General features: G+C 39.2%; 1 protein-coding gene across 3 annotated transcripts in view; it reads right to left on the minus strand.

Annotated features, from left to right (window-relative positions):
- col4a4 (collagen, type IV, alpha 4) overlaps nt 1–17,560 on the minus strand; it is a 73,062-nt gene that overhangs the window by 4,651 nt on the left and 50,851 nt on the right. For 2 of the 3 annotated variants that reach the window (XM_082179078.1, XM_082179079.1), the window contains 27 exons: nt 15,659–15,721; nt 14,921–15,010; nt 13,832–13,992; nt 13,657–13,729; nt 13,235–13,341; nt 12,817–13,000; nt 12,052–12,120; nt 11,530–11,637; nt 10,673–10,891; nt 10,316–10,477; nt 10,075–10,242; nt 9,197–9,340; nt 9,007–9,114; nt 7,161–7,342; nt 6,920–6,983; nt 6,522–6,596; nt 6,278–6,385; nt 5,772–5,879; nt 5,563–5,634; nt 5,340–5,468; nt 4,470–4,577; nt 4,144–4,299; nt 3,920–4,027; nt 3,690–3,827; nt 2,804–2,920; nt 1,597–1,785; nt 842–1,125 (listed from right to left, as the gene is read on the minus strand). In XM_082179078.1, coding sequence (XP_082035204.1) covers nt 842–1,125; nt 1,597–1,785; nt 2,804–2,920; nt 3,690–3,827; nt 3,920–4,027; nt 4,144–4,299; nt 4,470–4,577; nt 5,340–5,468; nt 5,563–5,634; nt 5,772–5,879; nt 6,278–6,385; nt 6,522–6,596; nt 6,920–6,983; nt 7,161–7,342; nt 9,007–9,114; nt 9,197–9,340; nt 10,075–10,242; nt 10,316–10,477; nt 10,673–10,891; nt 11,530–11,637; nt 12,052–12,120; nt 12,817–13,000; nt 13,235–13,341; nt 13,657–13,729; nt 13,832–13,992; nt 14,921–15,010; nt 15,659–15,721 — 3,494 coding nt within the window. Of the gene's footprint in view, nt 1–841; nt 1,126–1,596; nt 1,786–2,803; nt 2,921–2,985; nt 3,279–3,594; nt 3,828–3,919; nt 4,028–4,143; nt 4,300–4,469; nt 4,578–5,339; nt 5,469–5,562; nt 5,635–5,771; nt 5,880–6,277; nt 6,386–6,521; nt 6,597–6,919; nt 6,984–7,160; nt 7,343–9,006; nt 9,115–9,196; nt 9,341–10,074; nt 10,243–10,315; nt 10,478–10,672; nt 10,892–11,529; nt 11,638–12,051; nt 12,121–12,816; nt 13,001–13,234; nt 13,342–13,656; nt 13,730–13,831; nt 13,993–14,920; nt 15,011–15,658; nt 15,722–17,560 lie in introns of those variants that run through there. The other variant, XM_082179080.1, reaches the window with a different exon arrangement.

A 17,560-nucleotide genomic window follows, 5' to 3' on the forward strand; every position in this document is an offset into this window, starting at 1 on the left:
TGGTTGCATTGGTTACCTATAAAGCTCCGTATTAATTATAAGATATTGCTACTGACTTATAAAGCCCTAAACGGCTTAGCTCCAGTCTATTTAACGGATCTTCTATCACCCTATAATCCATCGCGCTCTTTAAGATCACTAAATTCAAGGCTTTTGGTCATACCTAGGATATCCAGAACCACCAAAGGAGGGAGAGCATTTTCACATTTGGCTCCAAAACTCTGGAATAGTCTTCCTGATACTGTTCGTTGCTAAGACTCGCTCTCCCAGTTTAAAACTAGATTAAAGTCGCATCTCTTCAGCCAGGCATTCATATAATCCTACAGTTCAAACTACAATCCGGGCCTCTAGCTCATAAATGCCAGACGAGAACTGGCCCCCGACTGAGCCTGGGTTCTCCCAAGGTTTTTTTTCTCCATTAGGTCACCTGATGGAGTTTTAGGACACCATTAGGTCACTTGATGGAGTTTTAGGACACCATTAGGTCACTTGATGGAGTTTTTCGGTTCCTTGCCACTGTTGCCTTTTGCTCGAAACCCATCATCAAGTACTTGTAATAACTGCCGATTGCGATCTAAAGTGGATTTTGATTATATAATGGACAGACATGCATTATTTGTAGTGTTTTATAATAGACTGAATGCTACACCTTCTTAGCATTTCCCATGTAAACATCCTTTACTGTTACAAAAATACCTTGAGCCTCGTGATATGATCAATTATACGTTATATGATCGACAGGTTGCGTTTTTAGGCATGTGAAAGACCCTTAAGGCAGCAGCCTTCGCAGTGGGAAAAGCTTACTAGGGTTTGGAATAGAGCTGTACTTCTCTTCTCTTACCATAATGAATGAATATCCGATCCAGAGGCTTCTCCAGTTTGGTGGACAAAGTGGTGTAGACGAGTCTTGACTGTGTATCGCAATGGCTGGCGATGAAGCTTCACACACCACACACCTGCTGATGTGTGCCTGAATTTCCATTCCTTTTAAAGGCGTTATAGAAATCGGGGCGGTTGTAGACAGCCAATAGGATTTTTCGTTGCGGCTGGAGTAATTACAGGAGTCCATATCACAATAGGAGAAGGGGATGGTGCTGAACATCGGTACACATGAACCTGCCTGGCCTGGTGAAAACACACACAAAAATAAGTTTGAATATGTCACATGTCAATATGATGTGTTGATATCAGGGTTTAAAAAAAGAAAAGAAAAAAAAAAGTACAAAATATTTGTTGCTTAAATTTAAAAAATAAAAGTTTTAACTCAAATAAACAACAAAAAAAGAAAACTTATTTTATTTCAGCTAGTTGCCAAAGCAATATTTTTTGATGTACTGAACTAAAATAACTAAATACAATATAGACATTTAAAACAATAACAAATAAAAATGACAAAAACACAACAAAATGACAAAAACGGACTAAAATTTAAATGAAAACAGAAAATACAAAAATAAAAACTAATTCAAAATATAAAAAAAACTATAATTGTGTCTCAGTGATTAAAATAACTAGAATTCTCTGTTCCAGAACCTAGTCGACATTTAATGGAATCACAGACACTTTTGAGTGTGACCATGTGTGTTAGCCACATACCCAGGTCTTGTATGTGTCCTCTCTTCTGACCGTGCATATATAGCAGGCTGTACCCGGTCCATAACGCGGTTAGGCCCAGGGGACAAGTTGGCACAATCTCAGACTGGCTGTGCATCACCACAAGGAAGCCTGAGGAAAACATCCCATTGATTCCAGGAGGACCCGGATCACCATCTGGTCCCGGGGCTCCTGAGATAGAAAAAGTGATGGACAAATGGTTGGGTTGATGAATGGCTCGATGTGAGTCACTCTGGATAAAAACATCTGCTGAATGTAAATGCAGTTGATGAATGATTGAATAGAAGGAGGAAAGAAGATACAACAGTGTCAGGCCTAGTTGAGTCAGTAAACACTCTTTGGGCCCTATTTTAACGATCTAAGCCCATGGTCTAAACTTCACTTAGGACGTGTCCGAATCCACTTTTGCTAGTTTAACGATGGGAAAAATGGTCTGCGCGCCAGGCGCATAGTCTAAAAGGGTTGTCCCTATTCTCATAATGAGTAATGGGTGTGTTTTGGGATTTACGTGCGTTAAACCAATCAGAGTCTCATCTCCCATTCCCTTTAAATGCCAGTTGCGCTCACGCCATGGCAGATTCGCTATTTACATGACGGAATTTGATAGTGGAAAGACCGAACGCGTGTCTCCAGAGCGCAAACGGAACTGCTCATGCGCGAGGTAAAAGTGCGCAAGCAGACCATCTACGGTTAAACCATATCTTTATGTACACAATAATAATCTTTTACATTGTAATCCTTTTATTTTAAATATTTGCCATATTTGTGTGCTGCTGTGCGTCCCTGTGTGTTTAATAAGCAGAGTGTACGCGTGTTGTGGACCCGCCTATAGGCGCACATTACTAACGCCTCTTTAAATAACAAAAAAAAAATATTGCGCCATTGACTTAAGACCAGGTTTCAGTTGGTCAATGGCGCAGTCTATCCAGAGGCTTCTCTGGATAGATCTGTTGCCTCAAAATAGCAATGCGCCAGCAATGCGCCTGAACACACCTCGTTTTCAGACCAGCACGCCCATGGGCACACAAATGGGCACAAATGCATTTGCTATTTAAACAACGTGGTGCAGGACATGAAAATGATAACTGCAAAAACAGCAAAAAAAAAACACTTCCATCGCGCTTGCCGCTGCATTGCGCCGGGTGTAAGATAGGGCCCATCAAGTTGTTAAGGGTACACAATTACATACCCTGAGCGCCTGTTGGTCCTCTTGCGCCTTCATATCCAGGGTTTCCAGAAGGTCCGTCTGGTCCTACTGGCCCAGGAGGTCCAGAGAACCCATCAGCTCCATTCGGTCCCTTCACACCTGAGCAGAAACTACACTGTAAACTCTGCTAGGGTGACCACCTGTGATTTTGCTGGACTACTTCAATAAATAATCTATGATGCTTTTTTGCAAATATAATTTAGCAATATAGTCTTGGCATTCAATAATTAGTGTAGTGTTAGTATTATTTATATACTAAGTTGAATTGGACTTTATTTGTATATTTTCAGTGTTTTATTTTCGTAATGTGCTTTTGTATTTTTTTGTATTTTTTTTATATAGCTTTAATTCGTTTTTCATTTATTTCACGTAATTTCCGTACTTAAGCTTATTTATTTCAGTTAGTTGCCAAGGAAACATTTTAAAATCATTTTATATTTTTATATTTTATTTTAACCTAAAGCTGCAGTCCTTAACTTTTTTTGTGTTCAAAATATACACAATTTATATAATAAGCGAGTACATCATGAATCCGTTTTCCAAACCGTGTTTTTGTCTGAATCACTACGTTACACCTATAATAAGTGTTTATACTCAGACTGGTTTGGGTCGGCACCACTGTGGAGTAGCCCAGTACCTGCGTGACTCGTCATAGACATAAACAGAGAGAAGTAACTCTGGCTACAATGTTCTTCTGCAAGAAGCATGCAGTTCTGTTTATAAACCGCTAGAGTGCCAAAAGTTACAGACTGCAGCTGATTTAATTAATTAACTTAGTTTAAACTTAACAATAACAACACTGCCAAGAATAGGAGATACTTCATGATCAAATGAATCCTGGTTACAAATATACGCCCTGCTGTTGTACCTTTCGGTCCCTCACTGCCATTAGGTCCGTCGTCTCCATCTTCACCATCTGGGCCAACTGGACCACGAACACCAGGAAGGCCCGGAGAAGGATTACAAGGATTAGGACGTCTGACATCGCCAGGCTCTCCTTTTAGACCTACAAATACAAAGGGAGAGAGATTGGGGTATACATTATAACTTTATTAATTTATAAGAGGGCCAACTTAATGATCTGAAGGCTCCACAGACCTGTGTCCCCTTTCTCTCCTTTTGCACCACAGGGTCCTGGGGGTCCACAATCACCCATGGGGCCACAGGGTCCCGGAAGGCCCATAAGCCCACATTCCCCGTTTTCACCTGTGGAATAATAATAATAGAAAAACCTAAATCACAAAACTGATGGAAAGCATATAGTTTCACAAAAAGTGCATGTATAGTGGCACTTTGTAGACACTTAAGGCTGATTATTTTACCTTTTGGACCTTCTGGACCCTGACACCCTGGCAGGCCATGGGAACCAAGGCATCCTTTTTCTCCTTTAAATCCTGGTGATCCAGGAACACCTGGGACACCAAAATCACCAGACACTGCGAAGACATTGCCTGGCCCTCCCATCTCTCCCATGGGCCCTGGAACAGCAAATCACAGACCATGCACATAATACATAATCTTATACATAAACACATACTGCCATCCACCTTAGCTCTCAAATCTTATTTGTACGCATCAATTGTGCCACGCCAGGATTGACATCATACACTTTTTAAATGAAAACTCTTCTCCAAATGACCACACACACCTGGAGGTCCATCTAGCCCAGGGAAACCCTGTCCTCCATAAGGTCCAGGTTTAAGAATCTTACATTCTTCACCACGAAATCCAGGAGGACCCATTGGACCAGGATCACCTATTCAAAAAAGGAGAAAGACAACAGTGAAGATTAAAGTACTTTCTAAGATTAAAGTCATTTCTGCACCTGAAAATTATGAATTTTCACTGGTATCTAAAATGATTGGTGTCATAATTACAAAAATAGCCGGTAAAAAATACTTATGGCCGGTGCATTTTCTTAAGTCACCGGCCATTGGCAGTTGTGGCAAACAGTTAATTTTAGGCCCTGTGTATAACTATTCGTCGATGCCTTGCTCTGGAGGCATTCATATGCATATATATTTGCCCTAGTGATGTCACAAATATCCCGTAATATCCAAACGAGTCATTTTTGGAGCTTGATTAAATAAAGGCTTGGTTTATATTGAGGAGGATGTTTTAAGCTATGAAACTCACAGGATGTTTTAATGGTACGAAGACCTCTTTTGTGTCAAAAGATGTCATGACCCCTTCAACAAATTGAACCTCATTGTAAAGTGTTACCCATTTATTTAATAAAAAATAACACTGTTCATTTTGAGAAGTATTATTACAATTTAAAATAAAATTTTTCTATTTAAATGTATTTTTAAATGTAATTTATTCCTGTAATGCAAAACAAAATTTCCAGCATCATTACTCCACTCTTCAGTCACATGATCCTTCAGAAATCATCATAATATGCTGATTTTCTGCTCAAGAAACATTTCTTATTATTATCAGAGTTGAATTTGCTGCTAAATATTTTTATGGAAACTTGTCACGGTTAATAGGTTGAATAGGATTTTGAGTCATATACCTTGGCATCCCTGCAGTCCTTTTGGACCATGAACACCATTTTTTGATATCCCACACAACCCTGGGTCTCCTGGATCCCCCTTGTCTCCAGTCAGTCCTGTAATGCCTCTATCACCTTTTAAACCCAACCCTAAAGCACAACGAAGGAGAGAGGGAGTGAGAGAGATGGCAAGCAGGCAACAACAAAACTTCTGACAGCACAAATGATTGCACATGTATCTCACCTCGAGATCCAATCTCACCCTTGACACCCTTCAGGCCATCTAGCCCATGAAGCCCTGGGAGCCCTGGAGATCCTGCAAGTGATAAATTAATTATCAAAAAAAGTATGTTAAAAATTCCCTTTTTCAAGTTTAAAATGTATACATGATTGTTCTATTTTAAAAATGAACGGCAGCATCACTTTGTTTGTACATAGCATAAGTATTCAAACCTCTAAGGCCAGGGCATCCCGTGTTTCCTTTAGGGCCTGGCGGACCTGAAGGCCCTTGAGCACCCTCTGGACCATGTCTTCCACACGGACCTGGGGGCCCAACCACACCTAAAGCAGAAAGAAAACTATTTGAGAACACAGCAAAACTTAATATGGTGCATGTCATGACTATGGAATTGAGATGATGTAGGCTTGCTGCGGTAGTCATAGTTACCGGTGTCACATGGTATTCGGCCAGTTGGACAACGAACTCTAAAATTTTAAACTGAAAGCATCTGCTCTGCTCCAGAGTCACAGCACAGTCAGCAGGAGTTAGATTTCAATTAAAAGTGGCGGAGGATTTGGTCACTGTCCCCCCTAAACCCCTGTGTTATCGGTAATACCTTTGTTGTCACAAGTTTATTTACCGGTGGGGACATTTCCTCATCGTGACATCCCTAGTCACAAGTGCACATTTATCCACTATTTTAGAGCCAGATTGATCCGTTTAACAATGGGTATTTTACCAGGAGGTCCATAATGGCCAGGGTTCCCAGGTGGTCCAGGTGGACCACATTCTCCATAAGGCCCTTGTGGTCCAGGGTCACCACAGTCTCCTTTGTCACCGGGGGGAGCTATTGGGGAGAAAAGAGATGTTTCTATAGCTCAGAACTCTTTTTTTTTTAAATGCATTTCTATTAATGCTGTATTATAGAAATATATATTACAAGAAGGGTTAATTATATGAAGTAAACGTTAAGAAAACCATACCTGACACGCCTTTTTCTCCAGAGGGCCCTCTCTCACCTGTTCGTCCTGGCTCACCAATAGACTCACCTTTGTCACCTATTCAACACAGTACAAGGAGGTTTTCCAATAGATCTCATTTCACATGAGACTTGAAATGTGCAGATTTAAAATATAATGATTGTGTAGTGTTTGTAAGCGATTTTATCATATTGTAAGAAAAATGTATACTTTTATCCACCAACAATGCATTTATTTGATCAAAACTGACAGTAAACGCTGATACTTTGTTAAAAAAGAAATCTATTTTAAATAAATGCTGTTCTTTTAGCTTTCTAATCAAAGAATCCTACAAAAGTTACCAAAGTAGTACAAAAGTAGTGTTGGTTTGAGTATGCAAGGTTTCAAGCATTGTATTTTACCTTTAGGACCATCTAACCCAGGGAAACCAGGGGTTCCTGTCATACCAGTCAATCCAGGATCACCCTACAAACAAACGTGTTAATGATTAAATCCTACATATACATGGTCAGTTTAACTACACAACTGTTTGTGTACACTATCTGTGTTTGGGTCAAAGACAATCAAACCAACAACAAAACTCAAATAATTTGGCAAGAATTAAAAAATAAGATTCATATAAATAAAAGACCATCCACTCACTGAATCACCATTTTCCCCTGGGAATCCCACAATTCCCTTCGGTCCAGGTCGCCCACGTGTGCCAGGCTCACCGGGAGACCCAGGAACGCCTGCCGGTCCACAAAAGCCACTTTTACAGCCAGTAGGTCCATTATGTCCTGGATACCCTGGTGGTCCAGGCGGACCTGGTTCACCCTTATTGCCTGAGAATTAAGAAGTAGAAACTACGTGATCTGATGAAGGTCTTTTCTATCAAAGTTAGAAACCAACATAGGATCTGAGGCCCTGTTTACACCTGGTATTAAGATGTGTTTTGGTCCATCGGATCACAAGCGGACGACGCTAAATACAGGTGTAAACAGCTCTAAAACGTTTTGAGATGGTCCACTTTCGACCACTTTCAGAGGTAGTCGAAAATGTATTCGACCGGATTGCTTTCGTAGTGCAAACGCTTATGTGGTTGAATGTGTTCGAACAGCCACAAAACATCGCTTACTCTCCGCATATTGACTTGATGCATAAACATTATGGGAAGTGCTCTAGTCAGACAGGTTTTAAACTTTTTCAGCCGAAGACCCAAGTTTAGTATGGAGTCAAAAATGTATCAAGCACAATGTTCTCTCACCATTCCTGATTTCAAACTATGGGCCCTATCTTGCACCCAGCGCAATTGACTTTGTACACCGACGCATGTATCATTCCTATTTTGCACCCGCGCAAAGCGGACTTTTCCCTCCACAGAAGCACATCGGTTAACTAAGAAATACACTTGCGCTCCCGGGGGCGGTTCAGCGCAAAGAGGAGGCGTGTTCTGGCGCAAACGTTCCCTGGTGCTATTTAACAGGTTTAGAAAACAATTCCGCCACTGACCAAAAAAAACTAGTTTAAAGTCAGTGGCGCATTGCGGATGTTATTCATGTGCTATTTTAAGAGCGCATGCTTGGCCATAATCAATGTAGCGTGTGCACAACGCGCATACACTTTGATTCTCTCACACAGAAGCAGCAGTTTTCATTTTTGCAAATCATACATTATTACGATAGATAGATAGATAGATAGATAGATAGATAGATAGATAGATAGATAGTTTATTATAAAAGCATACATCTAGCTTACACATTTACCCAAATTATCACACGCCTGTTTAACCGAAGTTAATTTGGGTGTGTTTCTCAATCCCCAATGTCACTTCTCTGTGTTTTACGGCCCTGACGAGAACGTCGGTCTCCTCGGCTGTGAACCGCTGCCGGCGCGCGCCTGGCAAATCCGCTGTTATAATAGGAATCCGCTTTAGAACAAGCGCGCCTGCTATTAAAGGGAATGTGAGATGACGCTCTGATTGGTATATTTCACGTTACGCCCAAACCACACCTATGAATAATGAAGCTACTTCAGACCAACCCCTTTTAGATTTGCGCCGGGCGCAAGAGTCATTTATCCCGCCGGGAAAATAGCAACAGCGCCCAAGACCCGCCCACAAAGTTACTTGCGCTTGACACTTGCGTTTCAGATCGTTAAAATAGGGCCCTATAACTATATATAGTTATAACTAACGTATTATAGGGTTTTAATGTCAGAGCAGAAACAAAAGCTGCTGCTCCGTGTGTTTTCCCGTCGCCTCTGGTCACGTAAATTGCGTGAGCTTATTTTATCCATTAGGAAAAAAAAGCATACATTTACCCGCCCCTAGACCCTCCCCTCTGAGAAATCAGGACAGAAGTGTTTGAAAGTGGACAAAAGAGATGGATTAAAACACTAGGGGTAAACGGGTATTTGTCTCCCTCGTCGTTCGTTTGGTGATCTGATCGACCAAAACGCATCTTAATACCAGGTGTAAACAGTGCATGAGTTTCTGTTACAGATTTACCCCTTTCTCCACTGAAACCATTCTCCCCATTAGGTCCAGGTGGTCCTACCCGGCCTTTGACTGGCACTGAAATCATGTCTCCTGGAGGTCCAGGAGGCCCAATGCATCCTGTAAAGAAAAAATTTGCCATCATCACATTAGACCCGACCTAAAGTATGACAATATGGTGTTTCACACTGTTTTGAAGTACCTTTCCGTCCCTTGGTTCCATTTCTCCCTGGGAAACCTGGAAATCCATTCAGACCCCTAAGGCCTTTTTGTCCAGGAGCCCCTAAAGGGCCCGTCTGCCCTGTGTTGCCAGCACAGCCATATTGACCAGGAAATCCAGGCAAACCTGAGATGTTATATGACAGGTGAGAATCATGTGTCCCTCTGACACCTTCTTTGTTTTTTTACTCTAAATATCTAAATCACACACATTTAAAAGGAAATGTTATATATTTTATATATTACAAAGAAATTGGCCAAACACATTTTAGTGTTGAAGCTAATGTCAACATAAATGTAATACACTAACATTCAAAAGTTTGGGGTCAGAAAACTTTTTTTTTTATATATACTTTTAATTTGACAAGGATGCATCAAATTGATCAAAAGTGGCAATAAAGACAATAATGTTACAAAATATTTACATTTTAAATAAATGCAGTTCATGTGTAATTTCTATTCATCAATTGTAATTGATGTAATAGATGTAATTGAATTGATAAAGACTTTTCTTTTTTTGAGCAACAAATCAGCATATCAGAATGACTTCTGAAGGATCATGTGACACGATACTGGAGTAATGATGCTAAAAATTCAGCTTTACCATTAAAATAGAGTCACAGTTATTTTAAATTGTAATAATATTTCACAATTTTACTGTATTTTTGATCAACAGCAACTTTGCTATTTCTAACAAAATAGAACATTGATAGTAACATCCATCTTAACTGTAAATTGTTTCAGGCAACCAAAATGTTACAAACCATAGTTAGGCATTTGTTTAAATAAGGTCACATAACAGGGTACATTCATTGAATAAACTCCCTAAAGCACATCAAGACCTGTGGAAAGACTCTTTACCCTTTGGTCCAGTAAATCCAGGATTTCCATTGTCTCCTTTGAGTCCTGAAGGTCCCTGAAGGCCTGTGCATCCTTGAATGCCCATGAAACCAGTCTTACCAGGGTCTCCTTTAGCTCCAATGCCTGGAGGTCCCTGCTCCCCAAGTGATCCTTTCTCTCCAGGGGTGCCTAACACAGAAAAGTGACATTGTTATTGGAACAATCCTAACAAGCTTCTGTCGATACAATGGTCTCTACTGACCTCTCTGTCCACAAAAGCCTGGTGTTCCTGTCTCGCCAGGTGGACCAGCTTGTCCTTTGTCACATTTTTCTGGTCCCCCACCTGGGAAACCAGGTGCCCCTTGATTACCATCCTCTCCTTTTTCCCCTTTTCTTCCAGGACGTCCTGGAATACCTGGTGTACCTGCAGAAAAAGTTATTTAATAATTTTATAATTTTAGTTAATGGACCTTACTATTGTGATCTTATGACTAACAACTAACTAGACTGTGCAAAACATCTTACATCTTCAAAACAGTGACCTTTAAATACTATTTCTTTCTTTATATCATAATCATACTGCTGTTCGCCAGATATTATTTAACTGTCAATGCAGTACCTTGCAATCCAATTGGTCCAGGAGGTCCAGGTACACCTTTAGGGCCCTGACATCCCTGAACCCCAAAGGGGCCCATCGGTCCTGGAGCCCCAATAACACAGTCTCCAAAAGACCCTTTCAGACCCTGGGGTCCACGAAATCCAGGTGTGCCAGGTGAGCCACTTATACTGTTGCCGTCGGGGCCAGTGTCACCTGGATCTCCTAAATATCCACATGGACCTGCGAATGATATGGCAGAGATATTCGATTTATAATACTTTTCTAATGGATGCGTTCTAGTCAAGCTGATACTGTGGATAAATCATGCAGATATAGAATAATTAATAAACGTATTTTGAATTAGGGGTTGACATAGTCGACATCGACTAGTCGCTGATGACGTCATTAATGAACAAATAAGCCTGAACCTCGAGCTGACACTCGAGCGCGGGTTGCCTTGAGGACAGCTATGGTTGATATATATCAATTTTGAGCATTCAGAAGGTAAAATCAAACATATCTATCTAGTGGAGAGCTCTCTGAGTATGCATTTATTTGTTATTTTAACTGTTGGAAACAGAACGTAAAAGTGGACTTCGAAGAGTTCTTATCCTGTTGCCTATTATCTCCTTATTATCTTCTTCCTATTTATTATCTATTGCCATGATCAGCAACTGGCCGACGTCGAGCTTAAAGTGTCATGGCAGAGCATTAAAGTTGACTAGTCTGTGCAACCCCTATGTTGAATAGAATCAAAGAGGGTTTATTCAAGTAATGCATAATCAAGTAATCCATAATTCATAAAGTTCAACAAAAATGAAAATGCACCAAAACCTCAAACATGTGACTAGCTCTCAAATTATATTTATAATCTCTACCTCTCAGTCCGCTACACCCAAAATCACCAGGGTCTCCGTTCTCTCCTTTGGGACCATCTGGTCCAGTATTTCCTTGGTATCCTGGATTTCCAAGTGTACCTTTCTCACCTGGAAGGAAAAATTAGTTTTGGCCATAAACTGTATTTGATCATTAATCAGCCATCTGAGCTGCAAAATTCATACTGCAATTTGAAGACATTCAACACTGTCACACAACAGAATAACATCATTAGTCCAAAACATTTTACGAAAAAACATCAATAACTATGTCACTAAGTCTGAGTAATTCATGAATTAAGTTAAATTCTGTATTAACATTATGTCAGAATGGTTGTCTGAATGTCAGCTCCAGAATTACTGGCACCAAATAATGAGCAAAAGCGAGTGTGTAAAATATAACATACAGGGAACCTTTGAGGAAACTCTACACTTTAAGGTACATTATTGTTATTCCTTCAGTCTTTTTTTCCAACCATCCTTCTTTCACACTCTTTCGTCAGAAAATCTTTTAATATATGTTACCTTTACATCCAGGCATTCCTTTGCAACCAGGGGCTCCAAGAATGCCAGGCCCACAGGGCAGTGTATCACCTACCAAGAACATCAACAATCAAGACGTGTGCTTTACAAATGACCAATTAAGTAAAAACCTTACTTAAACTATTGTTCATTTGGGGTCAGTATGAATTTTCACGCTTCTGAAATAATTGTCTTAAGGTACACCAAGGATGTATTTATTTGATCAAAAATACAATTTAAAACAACTGTATAAATATAATTTATTCCCATGATGGCAAAGCTGAATTTTCAGCATCATTACTCCAGTCTTCAGTGTCACATGATCCTTGAGAAATCATTTGAATATGATGATTTGCTTCTCAGGAAACATATTTTATAATTATCAATGCTAAAACAGTTGTACTGCTTAATATTTTGTGGAAATGGTGACACTTGTTTCAGGATGAGCAATAGAAAGTTAAAAAGAACAGCATTTATTTGCCATAGAAATCTTTTATAATAATGTAAAAGTCTTGAGTGTCACGCTTGATTAATTTAATGCAACCTTGCTGAAAAAAACTAAACAAACAACTGTATTGATGGCAGAAGTTTGAACGGTAGTGTACAAATCTTTTTTTGTTTTGTTTTTTACTTCCTCCATACTAGCATTATGGAAGAAGTTAACAATAGTTAACAACAAATTTGTTTTGACTATATACAGCTGGAATAGTGGCTTGATACCAATTTATCACATAGAATATAAACCTTACTCAGCACTGTGACTCTTACCTTGAATCCCTTTAGGACCCGGTGGCCCTGTTTGGCCTTGAGGTCCAGGGTCCCCTTGTTGCCCTCGTCGCCCATTTGACCCCATCATACATGGTCCAGGAGGACCAGTTTGACCTCTGAAGCCTTTCACACCAACAGCTCCTTGACATCCCCTGTCACCTGTCAGTCCAAAAAGATTATCTCCCTGGGAAGAGAAAAAGGGGTTTTAAAAAGAAATTAATGTCTGTACATTACTGTACGTGTACATAAAAATCATCCAAAATTCATATGAAGAAAAGGTTCAGTAATGAACTGTCCAATTACATGACATGATATTAATTGCTCATTACACATTGTAACTAGTTAAGGAGTCTTATATATATATATATATATATAGAGAGAGTACAGCACAACTTTTTTATGAATGTTTATGACGTACTAAAGATCCAGGATCTCCAGGAGCACCAATCTTCCCATCAGCCCCTTTCTTCCCATTACGCCCTGGATTTCCACATGGTCCAATAGATCCTGGGTCACCTTTCACCCCTTTAACATGATGCAAAAATTCCATTACAATTTCTGATAATTGCACGCCGGTTCACATGTAAAATTAAGATGAGGGATTTGATGGATAACTTGATCAGAAAAATCAGAAGAAATAAAAAACCTCTGTCAAAAGTCTGGCATAATGCTCAGGGATCAAGAAACTGCCCTGCAATTCTACTATCAAACATTTAACATCAAACCAATTCATGCTTTATTATTCCATTGAAAATAACCTTAGTTGTTACACCATTTTGGGTTAGTCTAAAAATGTTTAACATATCTAACAATAATCTATAAATTGCAAAAATGCTTCACCCTTTGTGCATGACACCATAACACCTCCTTTCTCTCCTTTAATCCCTCGGACACCTTCGAAGCCTCTGGGACCCTGAGAAACAACAACAGACACAAACAAAAAGAAATCCTTAGATATACAAACATATAAAAGCAGAATACAAACTTATTTTGAATCTCAACCAGGTTTACATACAGTAACACCTCCCACGCCCCTCTCTCCGATGAATCCGACATCACCAGTCGGACCCCGGTTCCCTTTTCGCCCAGGATCACCAGGGCAACCCGGAGGGCCTTGGGGACCACGATCGCCAGGTAGATCACCAGGTGGGTCACATGCACATCCCCCATCAGGACCTGAAAGGGAACACAAAAAATATATTAAGCACAGGTGCTCATGCTGTGGTTAGAAAATATGCTTTTCCGCCCCCTAATGGGCACTGATACACACTACACACAACTTTACAGCTAGGACAAAAGAACCAGAATTAAGCAGCACCATGGACAGCACCATTATAAGATGCTCTTATACTTATAAGCAGGTTCTGCACATTCATATCAATCATTCACGTTTGATCAATCGTTCAATTATTACATATTTTGGATAATTTGATAATGCTTCAGTAAAAAACAAGCTGCTCACTTTAAAATATTTTACTGTGTTTGATTTTTTTTGTGAAAAATATGAAAAAGTGCACATATTCGATATAGACCTATTAATGAGATAAATCATAGATTATAGTATATAGTATAGCTTAGTCACTAAAATAGTGTCACTAAAAAGTTATTGGACACTTAAGTCATTATTAAAATGTATGACTAAAAATGACTAAATGTACTATATATATTTCAACAAATTTTTGAATAAATGTTTTTTTGGTTTTAACATTTTGGTAAAAACATATACTGCTCAAAAATGTAACTGCTCTTTCTGATTTAACTGACTTAACACTACTTTTCAAAGTAATTTTTGGGGGTAATTTTTGGGTAATTAAAAAAAAAAATCAAAAGAAGTCTCAACAAGGCTGCTTTATTTGATCAAAGCTTCAGTCAATTATTGTGAAATATTTTTACAATTTAAAATAACTATTTTCTATTTTAATATATTTTAAAATGTGATTTATTCCTGTGATGCAAAGCTGAATTTTCCGCATCATTACTCCAGTCTTCAGTGTCACATGATCCTTCAGAAATCATTCATCATCAGGGTGATTTGCTGCTTAAGAAACATTCATTTTTATATTATCATCAATTTAAGATCAAATGTCAATGTCTCAAAACTCACCTTTTCTCCCCTGGACACCTGGTAATCCGAAAGGCCCTCTCTCTCCAACCAGTCCAGATTCTCCATGTTCTCCAGGAAGGCAGTAGTAACCTACGTCACAGACAGATACTCTCATCACTGTGTATTAGCTGTACTTCTTTTGAACTGTAGTGTAATGTCTTATGTATTTAGGTATGATGTTACTTGCTTAAATGTGTTGGATAAATGAATGTAGCATGTGACAGTTAAAATGTTGTGCTCACCGCAAACTGTTCACTCGAAACACATGACGAGACAAATGTTGACATCATGATAGGATGGACATGCACACAAAAACAACATGCGGGCAGGCACACAAACAATTATGACAATGCTTTACAAGGACATACAATAACTTCATTGATGATGCACACACATGTACATTATCAATAATACCTACAAAATTAACAATGTGTTAGTGTGTCTACATTAAACATGCTAAATGTTTACTTGAATTAAATACAAATCAAATGAAAATATGTCAAAGTATAAAAAAGACATTGCAATGAAAAAGACAATCACAAAAGTAGACAGGCACTAAGGGAACTAGGTAAATGCTTACATGCTCTCAAAAGTTTAATTGTAAACTTCCTCTAACATGCATTTTATACAGGTATGTGCAGATAGCTTAATGTGACTGAATCACAATGTCATCGGGGCTGGTTAAGACAGACAATGGAAAATGGAAGAATGCGAGGAAAAAAAAGTATATCCACTCACCGGGAGTGCCAGGATTTCCTTGTCGTCCTTTACGTCCAGGGGTGCCTCGTTTTCCAGGTTCCCCTAGATGAAAAGTCATGATGTTATTAACTTCCATTACAAAAGTATATAAAAATATCTCTTCTTCTCTGTCTTAAAGGTTGTATCAGCGATTTCAGGCCCCAAAAAGGCCCAAACATAATTGATCACATTCATCTAATCTTTCCTAACGATCCGCTAGCTGCCCACCCTACAAGCAGGCCGTCAAAAAATCACAGACAGGGTGTGTGAAATCATGCATGGCTGCACGTGAAGTCGGAGTCACAAGCGCAAAACCTCACAACACCCACCCCTGTCGGTGATTGGTTGAAATACTATTTATTTTGGTTTTGAGTGGTTGGTGAAACCAATTGTTTTTGTGTGCAGATCTCAGAGCCTAGGCTGCCTACAGAGACGCGGTTTTTTGACGGCCTGCTTATGGGGCGGGCAGCTAGCGGATCGTTAGGAAAGATTAGATGAATGTGATCATTTATGTTTGGGCCTGAAATCGCTGATACAACCTTTAAATGGAAAGAGCACGATGACAATGCACTACCATTTTTTAGGTCAGTAAAGTTTGGGGTCACTAAGGTTTCTCATTGAAATAAATTAATATGCAATAATTGCATTTGACACATTAATTTGATCAAAAGTGATAGTAAAGACATCTATAATGTTACAAAAGATTTCAATTTCAAATAAATGCTGTTCTATTGAACTTTTTTATTCATCAAAGAATCCTTGAGAAAAAAATGTTAAGCAGCGCAAAACGGGTTATGAGCAACAAACTTCTGTATTCTGTATAACAGGTCGCATCACTTCCGGTTCAGGTCTTTTGTATGTGCTTCTTTAAATATAAAGCGGGTTTACTCGAGATGCCTTACTCGCGAGCAAAGATGAGCGCAACTGATGCCCATCACAAATGCAGAGTTATATCTAAAAGTTATTTTTTTTTTCTTCTTCTCACTAACATTTAGATTTTTTTAATTGAATAAAACACCAACAATATAAAAGAACTAGCCATATTGCTGTCTAACCCAGTTTTCCTGTTTATTCATGTGACGTTAGACATAAAATCTACTGTTTTCAAGTTTCTTAAGCAGCAAATCATCATATTAGAATGATTTCTGAAGGATCATGTGAAGACTGGATTTATGGCATCATTACTCCAGTCTTCACATGATCCTTCAGAAATCATTCTAATATGATGATTTGCTGCTCAAGAAACTTGAAAACAGTAGATTTTATGTCTAACGTCACATGAATAAACAGGAAAACTGGGTTAGACAGCGATATCTATGGACTTTTAAGGTAATGAGCTAGCTTTGACATCACAGGAATAAATTACATTTTAGAAAATATAAAACTAGAGAACAGTTATTTTAAACTGCAATATTATTACACAATATTACTGTTTTTACAGTATTTTTGATCAAATAAATGCAGCCTAGGTGAGAATAAGAGACTTCTTTAAAAAACATTTAAATATCTCACCAATGGCAAACTTTTGTTAGTAGTAGTGCAAGTATATTGTATGTCTTATGTAGCATCCACTCACCAGGATTGTCATAGTATGGGTTTTTCTTCTGCACCCCATATAAATAATCTTTTCCCCCTGTAACTGTCACGGTTTTCCCCGCTCCAGTCACGGTCCCTCACACTACATTTCCCAGCAACCCCCTGGATCCTCACCACACCTGCAATCATTTCCCTCATCACCGCAGCTGAACTCCATCACGTCATTATCACTTCATCCCCAGCCTTTATAAGCGGTTTGCTCTCACTCCTTCGGTGCCGGGTATTAAACATCACGTCTTGTTCTGTTTCCCGGTTACCGTTGATATTTGAAGTACTGGCTCCAGAGGTCCTCGGCAAGTGGCTAGT

The sequence above is a fragment of the Leuciscus leuciscus genome, assembly GCF_965113295.1.
Source record: "Leuciscus leuciscus genome assembly, chromosome: 9".
Taxonomy (NCBI): Eukaryota; Metazoa; Chordata; class Actinopteri; order Cypriniformes; family Leuciscidae; genus Leuciscus; species Leuciscus leuciscus.